The sequence below is a fragment of the Entelurus aequoreus genome, linkage group LG01 (assembly GCF_033978785.1).
Source record: "Entelurus aequoreus isolate RoL-2023_Sb linkage group LG01, RoL_Eaeq_v1.1, whole genome shotgun sequence".
Taxonomy (NCBI): Eukaryota; Metazoa; Chordata; class Actinopteri; order Syngnathiformes; family Syngnathidae; genus Entelurus; species Entelurus aequoreus.
Window position 1 is genome coordinate 87,072,723 of NC_084731.1, and position 16,864 is coordinate 87,089,586.

Sequence of the window (16,864 nt, forward strand, 5' to 3'; positions counted from 1 at the left end):
CTTTTTTGTATTGGATTCAATGGGTCTGAATACTTCCGTATCAACCGTTGACGTCACGCGCATACGTCATCATATCTAGACGTTTTCAACCGGAAGTGTGGCGGGAAATTTAAAATTGCACTTTATAAGTTAACCCGGTTAACCATGTGTTGCAATGTTAAGATTTCATCATTGATATATAAACTATCAGACTCCGTGGTCGGTAGTAGTGGGTTTCCGTAGGCCTTTAAATGTCCCTAACGAAAATAGAGGAGTGATTAGTGCTTTACGATAAGCGGCAATGTGTAAAAAAACACTGATAATAACAAGCTATTTTTTTCACATTACCTCAAACATTGTTGTTGGAGAAGACATTGATCTGCTGGTATCCCAGCCAACCAGAGATGTTTATTTGGGCAACAACAACAACTAATAAAGCTGCAAATTTAATGTTTTTCATTGCTGTACGTAGGGATGTAACGATAACAATTATAACCACGGTAAAACTCCCGGTGGTTGAAAAACCATGACTGATAATTTAACTTTGATACACTCAAAAACTGACTGGTGCCGGCTAATTAGCCTAAATGCTAACATGAAAACAAGAGACCTTAACATCTTTCCCCATTAACAAACAGCATACCCCATTCTAAATGTATATAAACACAGTCTGAGCAACTAAGCGATTCAATTGTGCACATTGAACCTACAAGCTGTGCTCCCTTTGAACATAGTGATCGTTCTATACTCAAAGGAATATGAAACAGAGGGTTTTTTATGGTGCGTTCAAGGACCGCTGAGCAGTGTAGGACACCACAGTGCCCGCCAGAAATAATAAATTTAAAGTTAAAGTCCCAATGATTGTCACACACACTAGGTGTGGTGAAATTTGTTCTCTTGCATTTGACCCATCCCCTTGTTCCACCCCCTGGGAGGTGAGGGGAGCAGTGAGCAGCAGCGGTGACCACGCTTGGGAATCATTTTGGTGATTTAACCCCCAATTCCAACCCTTGATGCTGTGCACCAAGCAGGGAGGCAATGGGTCCCATTTTTTGTAGTCTGTGGTATGACTCGGCAGGGGTTTGAACTCACAACCTCCCAGTCTCAGGGCGGACTCTCTAACCACTAGGCTACTGAGCTGGTCATAATAAATAGCAATAATAGATTTTATTTGTCGCACACTTTTCATTTAAATACATCCTAAAGTGCTACAATGCAAACCAATATTTAAAACCGTAAAAGAAACCCATTAAAACAGATTAAATACTAAGAATAAACACACTATCAGTGAAGCATAAGAAACAAAACACATGCAAAATAGTGGGTTTTCTAACAGAATGTCTATTTATTTTAGTTATTTAAAAAAGACGACTTGGTCAAAATCTTTCAGTGTGTGTATAAGTGCATTTTTAGCACATTCAACAACACCGCAATAATGATGATAACGGTAATAATTTTGGTCACGCTACAATACGAAGGTCCTGGGTTCGATCCTGGGCTCGGGATCTTTCTGTGTGGAGTTTGCATGGTCTCCCCGTGACTGTGTGGGTTCCCTCCGGGTACTCTGGCTTCCTCCCACCTCCAAAGACATGCACCTGGGGATAGGTTGATTGGCAACACTAAAATGGTCCCTAGTGTGTGAATGTGAGTGTGAATGTTGTCTGGCCCTGTGATGAGGTGGTGACCTGTCCAGGGTGTACCCCGCCTTCCGCCCGAATGCAGCTGGGATAGGCTCCAGCACCCCCCGCGACCCCGAACGGGACACGCGGTAGAAAATGGAGGGATGGATAACCATGATATGTCATTTTCATATCTTTACATCCCTATTGTTCACATTAATGATATGCAAAATAAATGAATAAACTATAAACTCTGGACAGGATGGATAGATTTTTTTTTATTATTATTATTATTTTTTTTGTATCGATTAAGAATCCTTACAAATTAGGATCGCAATTACTTTGAAAGTCTATTTTTTTGACACCCCTATTTAAAATGTTACAGAGGTTCTTGTGGGATTAGACTGCAACTATCTTAACTCTACAGAGTGTGTACACTCTGAGTTTTACATGGTGACAGTGAAACCATCCTGGAATTTGACCGCCATTACTCCACCCAAAAGTGGATTGTTTTTCACATTCCTATGCAGATCTAACTTATGCTGTAAAATAACCTGAGCCATTATTAGCACAATGCAAAGTCAACAATAACAAACACGTTACTTTTATTCTTGTTTTTATGTTGCATGTTTTTCCTTCAATATGTATCAACTGTAATTGATGTTGGCAGTCTCTTGTAATAAATTGTAACTTATTTGTGCAGCATGGAAAGAGTGCCGTGAATACGCACCACCTGGAGTACACTGATGGAGGCATCCTCGACATGGACGACCCGCTGACGGACCTCGTGGAAGACCGGGATAAGGTGAGCAAGGAATGGGTTCTGCGGTGGACGTGTGGTTCGGGATTAAGGTGTCGTGGTACGGTAGGAAGAGGATTCATACGGCTTCATCCGTCACAGTTTACCTGACACATGAAACCTGACAAATTGTCCACTTTAGCCGCCAGATAACAGAAGAGTGTTGAATTTTAAAAAATGCGTTTAATGGCAATTCCAACTTTGACCACAGCGTAGATGGAAGCTGTCTGAGGCCCCGTTTACACTAAGCCGGATAAGGTTATCCAGGGTAAATCACACCTAACCTTATCCGTGTCCACACACAACAATGCCACCTTTTTAAGACCCCCGCATCCCTCCGTCCGCCGGCGCAACACGACCTAGTACGCATGCGCGGAAAATGCACACGTCATAGTCACCTCCACTGTTGCTTTGTGTGCAAGTTCTTAAATGTAACTTATCTGAACAATATCCAGTGTTGTGGTATTTCATCCATCCATCCATCCATCTTCTACCGCTTGTCCCTTTCGGGGTCACGGGGAGTGCTGGAGCCTATCTCAGCTGCATTCGAGCGGTAGGCGGGGTACACCCTGGACAAGTCGCCACCTCATCACAGGGCCAACACAGATAGTATTTCAATTAACTGGAATCCAGCGTGCTGTGGGGCCCTATTGTAGTGAATCACACCTGAGACATCATAAATTAATCAAATCTTTATTAGACACGTAAACAATGTGATAAAGAACATTTTACATCAATAAAACTAGGGATCTAGATATCTGGTCAGGACACTCTTCACTCTTTTGCCTTCAACTTCATTGTCCATTTGTTTTTGGTGACTTTATAAACTCTGTACCTAGACATCGAGTCTGCGACATACATGGCGGACAATAACTGATACAGTCTGCTTTGCCAGTCCAAATGCATTTGCCGTTTCCCTCGACGGCCAGGAACAAAGCACACGCTACCTTTTTTTTATCACATCCACGGGAGCTCGCATTCTCGTTGTCTCTCCTTCGACAAATGGACAAAGTTTTTCGCTAAGTAGAAACACAGCAGACCCGGCCGGACATTGGAAAGTTCTCTTGAGAAGTGTTGTATCCCAAATAGCTGCAATCGCTTTCTCTTAAGGTAGTCATGTGTGATTTCCACAAGCGTCTGTACATGTAGAGGAAGGAGAAACACGGGCATGTTTGGATGACTCGCCTTCATATTTCTAGTGTTTACCTCCGAGTTACGAAACCGCTTTATTATGAAGCTGGCCGTGGTGCGTTCTGTCGTCACTTCCTGTGTGGGCGTGGTCTTTCTGGCGTCACTTCCTCTCCGAACTCACTGAGTATACGATCAATGAGTCCATACAAAGCTAAGTGCAGAAGATTCAAGAATTACCCGGCTGACTTACCCGTGTAAAAATTTGTCCGAGGAGGGGGACCTTAAACGCTGGTTTAGTGTGGCTAAAACGGGGCTTAGGCTAAATAATTATTAATTTAAGGGGTTAAACGACTTAGTGTAGACATTGCCTGAAACCATGTTGGTGTTACATACGTGTGACGCTTACATAACACAGTTCTGTAGACAAATAAGAAATATTTAAACAAAGAACTAGATAATTGACAATTGAACAAGTGCCGTTGGTGTTTTAAAATGTGTGAACAGTGCCTTTGTGCATGTGTAACTGCAAGTTTGCCAGAACAGCTTCAGCGAAACAAGGTGACAGAGCTGAATAATAGATGGGGAGGTAGGACAGACACTTTGGCAATCACGCAGTTCAGAGCAGTCTTTTTCTGGGAGAGTTGGCTTGTAATAATGAGATCTACATCTTGTTTGTGACACACCGATTTAATGATTCCATTCTCGCGCTCCATCCCGCAATGTCACAGATCTGTACCTTCGCTAACAAGTGAGCCTGACGTCAGCTGTTTTCCCCCCAGCTTGTTTTTTTTTGTCAATTATAGGCTCATCTGTACAGGCTCGGCTTCCCAAGAACGTTCACCCAGGAGGAATTGTCATATTTACCTTTTGTTTCTCTCCTCGCTCAGCTTCCGCCCGATTCTCCAAACACCTAACCCACTTTCATCCGCGCTCTCATTTTAGTCTCTGGTTTTGCTGCTGATGCATAGATCAGTCGAGCGATGCTCACAATGTGCCAATCATCTCACTTGTCTCTGGTCTTTCAAGCACTTTTGGCTCTCGTAGATTAATGAGCCGTGCCTGGTACTTCTGATTAGCCTATGCTTTCTTTTGTCTGTCTGTGTTTTATTACTTTCCCACAGTAGACAGAAAAAATAAAAAAAAAACCTAAAGATAGAATCTGTTATTGTGGCCGACCGCGCCACGCCATCAATCATACTGGAGTGGACTGATTGTCAAAGCTTTCCTCAGCACAGCATGGGCCCTGTGTTAGCATCGGAAAGTAACGAGTTGTAATGGCTGGCAATTTGCACGCCTTGTGGTTAGCTTAGCATGTCCAGACCTTTTTTTATCTTCCCCTGCCCCCACTTATGCATACATTTCCGCGTCTGTTTATTAAGCTACAGGGCGGCATGCAGTGTAGCCTGTTAGAAGGAGCGTGAACGCTAAAGGAGCTCTGTGGGTGGTTGATGGCGGTTGAGATGATGACGTCATTAAAGGTCGTCCCCCTGCATCTGTTCCACCGCTTGCTTTTTTTAGCCTCTCGACCACCAGCTTGATAAATTTGAGTGTGTTGAACACATCATCGGCGGTCACTCGAACGAGTGTGACGATCCTCCTGGTAGGAGTGTATCCCTTTATGGAGGATGCCTGTGCGTGACTTTGTTTTACGTGGGGAGACTTGTGCACAGATAGTCACCACACGATCCTTGACAGAATCGGGTCAGGGTCCAGTGGCATGGAGTCCAAGACGACTGGGGACCCTTTTCTGCTGCAGCCGTTGTGGTAGTTCTTAAATCTACCGTCTTCCGCCTGCTCCGCCGTTGAGGTCTTCACCGTATCCCTGGCTAGGGGGCAGTCAGGTACTAGGCCTTTGCCAAGGGCCACCTGGGGTAACAGTAGTAAAAGGGTTAACCTCCTAGTGCCCCAAAACCCCCATAGAGGAGCCTCCACTGCCCAGGACTAACAACCATGTGTACACACTTACATAGACAACCGTCTAGTCAGTTAGTCTTTGAAAGATCACCTTCTCCTACATTTGAGTTGGAAATCAAGATTATTAATTAGGGTTATTCCCTATGTTAGGTAAAACAGTGTTGGGGTGTGAACGTGACGCCATCATGTAATTTGTAATATCTAATAAAAAATGCTCCAGATAAACTTTGTCTATATATTTGAAGATAAATATTTGTGTTTTGTGTTTGTATTTGTGTACATGTACAGTCACGATCAAAAGTTTACATACACTTGTAAAGAACTTAATGTCATGGCTGTCTTGAGTTTCCAATAATTTCTACAACTCTTATTTTTTTGTGATAGAGTGATTGGAGCACATACTTGTTGGTCACTTGTTTTAAATGAATTTATTATGGGTCTACTGAAAATGTGACCAAATCTGCTGGGTCAAAAGTATACATACAGCAATGTTAATATTTGGTTACACGTCCCTTGGCAAGTTTCACTGCAATAAGGCGCTTTTGGTAGCCATCCACAAATTTCTGGCAAGCTTCTGGTTGAATTTTTGACCACTCCTCTTGACAAAATTGGTGCAGTTCAGCTAAATGTGTTGGTTTGGTTTTAGCATATTGTATTTGTTTCGAATGCTGCAGTGGTGATATGTTGGCCTTTTTTGGCCTGAATTTTAAGGGTGTGTTTGTGGATGGATTCTAAAAGTTTAATAGTAGTTGTGTTTGCTTGAGACCAGCTGGGTCGATAGGGGGGAACCCTCTTTTCCCAGGCTCACCTTCCTGGTGTTGGAGTGCAAATAGTCTGGGTTTTGGGACCAGCAGCTAGACAAGATCTACCCAATCTAAGACTAGATCTGACCAATCTAAGTTTATGAGCATGAACTGATGAAGCCTACTAGGATGAGAGGCGAAACGTCTTCTGAGACGAACCAAACAGTCCAGTTGCGATCAATTGAGCGCCCTGGGATTACCTAAATTAGTTTTCACGTCAAAAAAAAAAATCCCCCTAATTTTTAAGGTGGGGCGGCTCTATTTTGTGGAATGGATGCGTCACGATCAACTACATGTAGGGGACTGGTCACCATCTGGTCTGTCCAGTGACATTAAGATCTAATTTCTCATCACCTTTGAAAAATCTCTCTTCAGATATTTCGTACTTTTCAATTGCGCCTTGTTCCGTGGTGTTTCAGCCTTCCTCACCTTGACCATGTCTTGAGGCCATTATGTGTAGGTTGCAGTTGTGGAATATGACAGTACTAGAGAATAATGGCGACTTGGTAGTTTCACATTTGATTCGATTAAATTCTTCGCATGTTTTTGTCCCTCAACTTTTAACAAACATTCTGAAATCACACATTGATATTTTACAGTAGCAATTCCAACAGTGCTAGTTTCCTCTTAAAAAAATGTAATATTTTTTTGAACGATGTACTCTGTACACTGATTCGAATTATGTTACTTTTTTAGTTTAATTTCCCTTTTCCTGCGTGCTCATAGTGGTTGTAAACAACGCACCCGCCAATTTAATGCTGCCATTTCTGCCGTTCTCCCCTGAGTGTTGCGGGTACCTACATTAGCGGCGGCCATTACTCTACTATGTTGTGCTGGTACTCAGAAGCTGTCAAGGAAGGTCGCCCTTAGCCAGCGAACCATTAACATAAAACTATTTATCAGCTTTCAGTCTTTGTTTATGGGACTTCTGCAGTTTCCTCAATGGAATGGTGGAATATTTTCAATGTGCCATAATATGCATGAAGTCTAGACGCATGACTGGGTCGTCTCCTCGCAGTTGGAGTGTTAAAAGGTCCAGGATGAGCATTAGAACTCAGGACAGCTAGGGCTAGGTGCTATGACCCAACATTAATATCACTGTATAAATTTAATCCCTCCACGGTAACGGTATCTATTGCGGTATAAATGTCGTGGTGCACAACTAATAATGGAAATGTGTCTGAATGGGTTGTGTAGACCTTTAGCAAATCTAAATAGATTTAAAATATAACAAAAACAACTAAAAAGCAAAGACTTAATGTAATTGTTTTGAACATTTATTGTGCAGAATCACAACAGAAGTAGGGCTGGGCAATATGGCTGAAAACTGTATCACGATATACGTTTTTTTATATTGATCGAAATCGATAATTATTGATATTTTTTAAATACAGTAATACAATTTCCATCTTACCAAGGGTGCTATTTATTAGTAAACATTGTGTCTGGTAGCCAGGCAGGATGAGCGTGGCAAAGGTGGTAAAATAAATGCAGTAGATCTGAAATTAGTAGCAGCTTTGAGACACTAGATGGTAGTAGTGTATAAGATATTGAACACTACACAGTGTAGTTGGGGAATCTACTAGTTTAACGGACACAGAAGTGTCAGGGTGTTGCCGCACGGTCTGCATTAAAACCAACAAAACTAAAGACAAGTTTCTGTTATTGAGTTGGTATATCAAGATATCAGTTTCTCTTCTCACTCCATGCAGAGAATCCACAGCGAGACAGAAAGACGGAACAACCACACTTAGTAGATACTGTTACCTGTTTGACTGTTAGCGTGTCACTCCCATTGCTCAGTAACACTTCCTGTTTCCTGTTTTGCTGGGTTCCCAAAGAGCGCGAGTGACAAGTGACCTTGCTTCGTAACTTCGGGTTTCTTCCGACCAAAAAATATAAATAGATATTTAAAGTTTTATCGAACGCATTTCAACATCAGTCAACAGTCAACTTTATTGTCAATTCTTCACATGTACAAGGAATCAAAATTACGTTTTCAGCACAGCATTTTATGACTGTATGACGGCAGAGCACAAATCTCTACCGTGGCCATATTTATATTGTTTCTACTGCCATACCGTGTATACCGTGCAGCCCCAAGGACAGCATAACATCTTTATGTAAGTGATTGTCACTTCTCATTCCATGTGTGAGAACATGCATAAATAATATAAAGGCCTCATCTGCGGAAAAAAACTAACAAACATATACAACTGATCACATTAAACCAAGCGAGGATTGTAATTTCATGTGAAAATTTGTTTATAAAAATAAGATAATTTCCTTTGTTAACCACTCTTTTCGTCAAGAGCTATTAGCTACAACCTCAGTGGACGATGTCCAGTTTTTATTGCACACGTCAGCACTAGGGGTGTTCCGATTATGCGATACTGATAACGATCATCCATGAGTAAGATTGGATGATATAACAATCCCATCTACTAACTGTACATTTTTACATGCATTTATGGTGAGTGCTATTGACAGTGTAACAATATCAACACACTATTTCAATTTCTTCCTTCTCTATAATGACATACAATCATTTGAGCTAAATAAAGTCAGTAATACACAAAGAAAAAACCTACATGTAATATTCATTTAAATCCTTTGGTTTTTCCCCTAAAAGTCTTCCTGTATCCAGGGACCTATTGCATGAATTTATAAACAATGACAAAAATGTCAAAATCACTCTACTATTGATCATATACTATTCTTGGTATTGACACTGCAGGTACGCTTGACTCAAACACTTGCTTTTACTCTGTGTGTAACATGTTTCGCCTTGCCCTCCAGTGATAATGCTACTTGTTAGAAATTTTGTTCATTTGCTAAAATAGATGTGACGATTTTAACTTATAAAAGTCATATTATGATTTGTTTTTTACATTTAAAACACTTGTGGTCTGTTCTTTGGTGTAAATGTTGCATAAATTATGTTTTACAGACCATCTTCAAACTGCTTTCTGACTGTTTCTTCAGGATGCGCCGTTTTGTGGGCGGTTTTATTAACGTGCCTCCACTTCAACTGTCTTCTCCCTGTCAGCCATGTTGTAGTTTTTAGCGCTTCCATAGCTAGTCTACTGACAGATGTAAGTTCGAACTAGGGCTGCAACAACTAATCGATTAAATCGATTAAAATCGATTATAAAAATAGTTGCCGATTAATTTAGTCATCGATTCGTTAGATATATGCTATGCGCATGCGCAGAGGCTTTTTTATTTTTTCTAAATTTTTTTATTTTTTATTTTTTTTAAATAAACCTTTATTTATAAACTGCAACATTTACAAACAGCTGAGAAACAATAATCAAAATAAGTATGGTGCCAGTATGCTGGTTTTTTTCAATAAAATACTGGGTAGGATACAAATGTAGTTTGTCTCTTTTATCTGATTATTAATCGATTAATCGAAGTAATAATCAACAGATTAATCGATTATAAAATTAATCGTTAGTTGCAGCCCTAGTTCGAACTATACGCTACTTTCAATTAGTAAGGGCAACAGCAAAGGATGAGTTTGCATGTATGAGCCGGTCTGCCCCACAACAAGAAAATAGAGAAAAACCATAAGCTTATTGACTATAGCGTCGGACTACAATGGCAGACTCGCGCAAAGCACCTTGGGTAAATTTCTACCATATATGGAGATATCCCAAAAACTTTATAAATAGTGGCGAATTCCAGTTGGCTCGTTTGGAGGAAGTATGAAGGAAGGCGAGATTGTTTTATAAATATCTCCGCCATGCCTCTATGGTTTGATTTCAAATTTTCAGGACTTATGCAGATCCCAAATAAAGAAAAACAAGTACTAACAGTCGACTTGTCCAGGGTGTACCGTGCCTTCCGCCCGAATGCTGCTGAGATAGGCTCCAGCACCCCCCGTGACCCCGAAGGGGACAAGCGGTAGAAAATGGATGGATGGATGGAAGTACTAACAGTTGGTTTTACATAATAGGTACCCTTTAAAAGCAGACTCTCCACACTTAGCTGCTAGCCACCTCTGTCAGCTGGGGGATCAAAATTAATTAGGTGTCAGCCGTAGGGGATTGGCTTTTGTGATCAGCATTGAAAGGCATTATTCGACATTGGGTGATTTTATGTCACGCTTGGGCTGCCATTTACTACAGGAACTCTGGAGGCAAAGTGCAGGAAAGGAAATTATTCATTCTTCATAAATTAGGATAATACAGGATAATAAGTAAACAAAAGCGTGCCGATTGCACGGAAAGCTTTAGCAAAGCTAACGGAAAAGCTTGGCATAAGAAAACACGAGCAAAGAAGCAAGGAATCGTCAAACGTAACTGTTGCTTAAGGCAAACAAGACTGCCAGACGGTGTGTGGCGAAAAACAGGAATAAGTAGCTCTCTGATTGGTTCCCAGGAGCAGGTTTTAAATAGTTTTATTATTGTTTGTTGTCTTAAGACTATTTAATGTAGGTTGTTTTAAAAGCACTGAGCTGGATTGCTGTCCAATTTTGTTGTTTCCATACAATGACAATAAAGGTAGGGGTGTAACGGTACACAAAAATTTCGGTTCGGTACGTACCTCGGTTTAGAGGTCACTGTTCGGTTCATTTTTGGTACAGTAAGAAAACAACAAAATATACATTTTTGGGTTATTTATTTACCAAATTTGTAGACAATGGCTTTATCCTTTTAACATTGGGAACACCATAATAATTCTGCCCACGTTAATCAATGTTAAACTGCCTCAAGTTGTTTCTCAGATTAAATAAAATGACAACACTTTTCTTCTACATATAAAAAGTGCAACATTAAACAGTTTCAAGTCAACTCATCATGCTTAATTTATTACAGCATTTGGGAAGCCTGTAGTTGATTTTTATTATGTAAATGTTATATTTTTATCAACATGGCAGGGACCCTGCCATTCGAAACTAGGCTGCTCCATTACTAATGATTAAAGGCCTACAGAAACCCACTACTACCGACCACACAGTCTGATAGTTTATATATCAATGATGAAATCTTAACCTTGAAACACATGCCAATACGGCCGGGTTAACTTATAAAGTGCAATTTTAAAATTCCCGCCACACTTCCGGTTGAAAAACTCCTTTGGATATGATTTATGCGCGTGACGTCACAAAATCCACGGAAGTGGTTGGACCCCATCGGACCCGATACAAAAACCTCTTGTTTTCTTCGACAAAATTCCACAGTATTCTGGACATCTGTGTTGGTGAATCTTTTGCAATTTGTTTAATGAACAATGGAGGCTGCAAAGAAGAACGTTGTAGGTGGGACCGATCGGTATATTAGCGGCTAAGTACAATACTTACAGCAACACAACAAGGACTTACTTAGCAGACGCCTAGCCGATGCTTGCCGCCAAACCCACGGATGAAGTCCTTCGTCGCGCCGTCCATCGCTGGAACGCAGGTGAGCACGGCTGTTGATGGGAAGATGAGGGCTGGCTGGCGTAGGTGGAGCGCTAATGTTTTTATCATAGTTCTGTGAGGTCCGGTTGCTAAGTTGCTAAATTAGCCTTAGCGTCGTTAGCAACAGCATTGTTAAGCCTTACCAGGCTGAGAATTTGTAACCGTGTAGTTACATGTACATGGTTTAATAGTATTGTTGATCTTCTGTCTATCCTTCCAGTCAGGGCTTTATTTCTTTTGTTTCTATCTTCATTTGAGAACGATGCTATCACGTTAGCTCAGTAGCAAAGTGTGTCACCGATGTATTGTCGTGGAGATAAAAGTCACTTTAAATGTCCATTTCGCGTGCTCGACTCTCATTTTCAAGAGGATTTAGTATCCGAGGTGGTTTAAAATACAAATCCGTGATCCACAATAGAAAAAGGAGAGAGTGTGGAATCCAATGAGCCAGCTTGTACCTAAGTTACGGTCAGAGCGAAAAAAGATACGTCCATCACTGCCTCTCTAGTCTTTCACTGTAACGTTCCTCATCTACGAATCTTTCATCCTCGCTCAAATTAATGGGGTAATCGTCGCTTTGTCGCTCCGAATCTCTCTCGCTCCATTGTAAACAACGGGGGATTGTGAGGAATACTAGCTCCTGTGACGTCACGCTACTTCTGGTACAGGCAAGGCTTTTTTTATCAGCGAGCAAAAGTTGCAAACTTTATCGTCGATTTTCTCTACTAAATCCTTTCAGCAAAAATATGGCAATATCACGAAATGATCAAGTATGACACATAGAATGGATCTGCTATTCCCGTTTAAATAAAAAAAATTCATTTCAGAATTTTAATGTAACCATAGCTGGAAAAATAGTACAATAGCAATAGGAGAGACTATTCATCCCTGAACACCATGGATTCATGTAGGCTTAATGATGCAGTTACATTATTATATCAACTATCAGAGACAGAAACTCTTCATTTAACATAATGTTCTTTTTTGCTGCTTCAACCCAGCTCAATCAACACAGAAAAAGGTAATGTGAAATAACAGACAGACAGGGCTTTGCTGTCCGTAACACACACACACACACCGCAAAATGAGCTAACGTTACGCTAAAAGCGAATTAGCCTTCACCTCAAGCCAGGACTGCGAGCGAGCTGAAGCTGCCGTGCTCTGAATACGCACTGCTGATTGGCTGTTACCGCTCTGTTTGTAACCAATCAGATTGTTGTGTGGGTGGGACAATGCTGGGTGCTGTGTAGAGTACTGACACAGACAGGCAGAAGGAAGCGGAGCAGCTTGTTAAGACTTTAGCTTAGGCGGCTACTTTATATGTTCGTGTGGAAACTCGTTCGGTACACCTCCGAACCGAACCCCCCGTACCGAAACGGTTCAATACAAATACACGTACCGTTACACCCCTAAATAAAGGTATTCTGAATTCTGAGGTGAGCGTCCCGAACACCAATCAGAGGCAGGTGAAACTAATCTGCACCCATGACAACTAAAACACAAACCCAGGAATGCTGAAAACTGAACTGAGGGAGTAAAAAACTATACAAAACATGATCCGGGCAACGGATAATGACAATTTTATACTTTTTCACAGAAATTGGACGATACTGATCGGTGGCTGATCGATCAGCGCATCTCTAGTAAGCACCTCAGTGAAGTTTTCGTCAAACCAAGTGGGCATGGAAGCTTCTATTTAATTGACATGAAAAGTAACAGGGCATGTGAATTTTATAATCAAATTGAAACTGCAGCTTCTACCAGGTTCAATAGAACTGCGTCCCATATTGCATGTTAAATGTCAGCTCCTCTTGACAGGCGACAGTTAAATCGTGGTAACCCGCCCAAGAGAAACTTCAGTGAATGGGACGTGATTGCGAAGTGTGCTGATTAGCCTTTGACGCTCCGTGACACCTCAGGCTTGTTCACTCCCTCTCTCCTCATTCACTGCCACAGCGAGCGGCATTTGATTGGCGTTTGAATAGTGGCAAAGTAAACCGGCGTGCCGCCTGAATAGCCATTGATGAGGTTCAAGTGCGCTAATTAGAAAATGTCACACGCATGCCAGCCTTATCATAATGCATTCGCTCTTTGCATATTAATCGTGATCCATACATCTTTACCTGAGAAGATGTTCAACACCTTGTCAGCCTGACATGTTGGAATATTCAATAGGATCGTCTCACCTGGGTGTAAGTGGCTGAAAACTGTATCACCATATAAGTGTTTTACATCAGTCGATATCAATATTTATTGATTTTTTTTTTCAATCAAAAATAAGGACTAGGAGAAAAATATATTAAATGCAAATATTTTTTATTCAAAATGTAAGCTTCCTCTAGTGATCTCCTCAGTTTTCAAGGCAGAAAGAAAAGGAAATGTCAACACAACCATGGAAAACACTGTAAACAAACAATATAAACACAATTCTAAAATCAATAACTTCTTAAAAATTGTGTGCAAAAATAAGGAATATGTAAGAAATGGTTAATAAAGTGTAACATAATAACGCAAAGTATATACATGTAAACATGTATTTTCTGCAGGTTTAAAAAAAAAAAAAAAATCCCAAAAATGTTCCATACTTGTTCCATAATCCTCGGTTGCTTTCGGCTCTCTTGGTTGCTTTGTTGGGTCTGCTCCTGTCTCTGGCCATGCTCCCTACACCCCAGCAGACGATGGCGTGGATATGTTTCTTTTACTTTTTATTCATAGCTGTATGTAGAAGTGGCTGGTTGCATCAGCTCTGCTCTTTATAATGTCTTTAATGTCCTTTGTGTTCTTTGATGTTTGATGTTTCCCTCTTTACTTACACATATGTAAGAGGAATGTGTGCTATGGCTATGAGTTGTTTTTTCCCTTGGCCTGAGTCTGGACCCCCTCTCCAGGGGCCCTGGAATAGACCGCTTTTTTTTTTTCTCACCCCCCAAAACCCCCCATTGTTTACCTTTATCTCAGCTTTTTTGTAAGGGGCGCCGGAAGTTGGCAGACCCGTCAGCGATCCTGTTCTGTCTCCCTGTAATGTTTGTCTGATCCTGAATGGGATTGTGCTGAAAATTGTAATTTCCCCTCGGGGATTAATAAAGTATTTCTGATTCTGATTCTGATACTGTTGAGAGGACTTCCTGTTTTATCCACAATTTCTTGGCTCTCTGCAGCACTCATTTTTAGTTTCTCTTCTCATTCCATGCAAAGGATCAATCTCGAGACAATAGGACGGCACAACCAGTTGATACTGTTACCTGATTGGCTGTTAACCTGTCACTCCCGCTGATCAGCCATTATTTCCTGCGTTGCTCGGTTACCAGAGAGCAAGGGTCTCTGTTCGTGCAACCAACCTTGCTTCGCAACTTCCGTTTTTTTTCATTCAAAGAAAAACATATGTACCGTATTTTCCGGACTATAGAGCACCCACTAAATTTTGAAAATGTTCCCCCATTTATTGGCCGCACCAGTCTAAATCAATATTTGGGCCCCAGATATATACGCTGTGAAATGAGTTATTTACACAGAAGTAATTTATAAATGTTTATTACCATACCTTTAATTTTTTCAAAATGGTGTCTGTAACACGGCAGTAAAACGGCTGATCAAACAAAACAGACTACCTGTGGCAGCTCCCTGGGGACGTCTTGGTGAATTTAATGAGGAATTTGTGAAACTGAAACAATACAAAAAGAATGCCATTGTAAGTTGAAAATACTAACAGACACTCATAAATGTGTTAGCATATTAGCTAATGCTGATGACGCTAGCTTCAGTACATTATTACGATAGCAAGTACAGTTATGCATGAAAACACATGGGATGGTTTAGTAAGTATGAATTGTTGTAGTTATACTGTAAAACTTACAAACGTTGGTTGGAGTGATGAATGAAGAATCCATACGAGTTAAAATGCTACGGACGATTAGAAGACAGAATGGCACTTCTACTTCCGGTTCAAAGCTTTAAAAAACAGGAAACACTTTGATGCATTCACACAGCTGCACCTGCAGTAAGCGAATTTGTCAAAAAGATGGCGCTATAGCACAAACAATAACACACCATTTCAGTGTCTTTTGCACTTAACATTTGCAAATGTTAAATGGAAACTATTTGCTTTACGGCCGCCAGCGAAGAAAAATCCACAAATTAGCCGCACCGTTTTTTAAGCCACAAGGTTCAAAGCATAAGAAAAAAGTAGCGGCTTCAAGTCCGGAATTTAAGGTACATATCGAACGTTTTATCAAATGCTTGTTTTGTTGATATCGATTACATTATACTATTGCGATATATAGGGTTGTACGGTATACCGGTATTAGTATAGTACCGCGATTCTAATGAATCATATTTTGGTACTATACCGCCTCTGAAAAGTGCCGGTCCGCCACCCACGTCGTCACGTAGTGCCATTGCTGGTTTACGAGCAGAGGAGCATGTTCGGCAGTGCACAATCACTGAGTACTTACAAACAGACACAGTGTGTAGACAGATAAGGGAGAACGGACGCATTTTGGCTTAAAAACTAATGATAAAGGTGAAGTTATAACACTGAAACATCCTCAGGAAGAGGTGCTTTAAGACATGGCTAGCTAGCTAGCGGCTAAAGTCCAGCCGCAGTCGGCAGTGTTTTAGCTACTTCTAAATCACTAATCCTCGCCTCCATGGTGACAAAAAAAAGTACGTTTCTTACAAGTATTATCGCTGCAGGACGAGGAATAGCTAAACATGCTTCACTACACACCGTAGCTCACCGGTGTCAAAATGTAAACAAACGCCATTGGTGGATCTACACCTAACATCCACTGTAATGATACCAAGTACGGTAGCGTATCCAGTCGATACTACTATGATTATGTCAATATGTCTTGGCATCACAACATCTTCTTTCGTTTAAAAAAAATGTATATTATGTTTATAAACTCAGGAAATATGTCTTGAGGACTTTGAATATGACCAATGTATGATGCTGTAACTACTTGGTATCAGATTGATACCCAAATGTGTGGTATCATCCAAAACTAATGTAAAGTATCGAACAATAGAAGAATAAGTGATTATTACATTTGAACAGAAGTGTAGATAGAACATGTTAAAAGATATTAACATTAAATGAACAAGTAGATTGATAATCCATTTTCTACCACTTGTCCTTAATAATTTTGACAAAATAATAGAATGATAAATTACACAATATGTTACTGCATATTTCAGCAGTTAAATTAGGAGC

The 16,864-nt window shown here is 40.6% G+C and overlaps 1 protein-coding gene across 1 annotated transcript in view; it reads left to right on the forward strand.

The window, feature by feature from the left end:
• The window catches only part of pard3ba (par-3 family cell polarity regulator beta a), a 427,783-nt gene that overhangs the window by 14,341 nt on the left and 396,578 nt on the right, over positions 1-16,864 (forward strand). Inside the window, exon 2 of the mRNA XM_062060174.1 lies at positions 2,302-2,403. Coding sequence (XP_061916158.1) covers positions 2,302-2,403 — 102 coding nt within the window. The remainder of the gene's footprint in view (positions 1-2,301; positions 2,404-16,864) is intronic.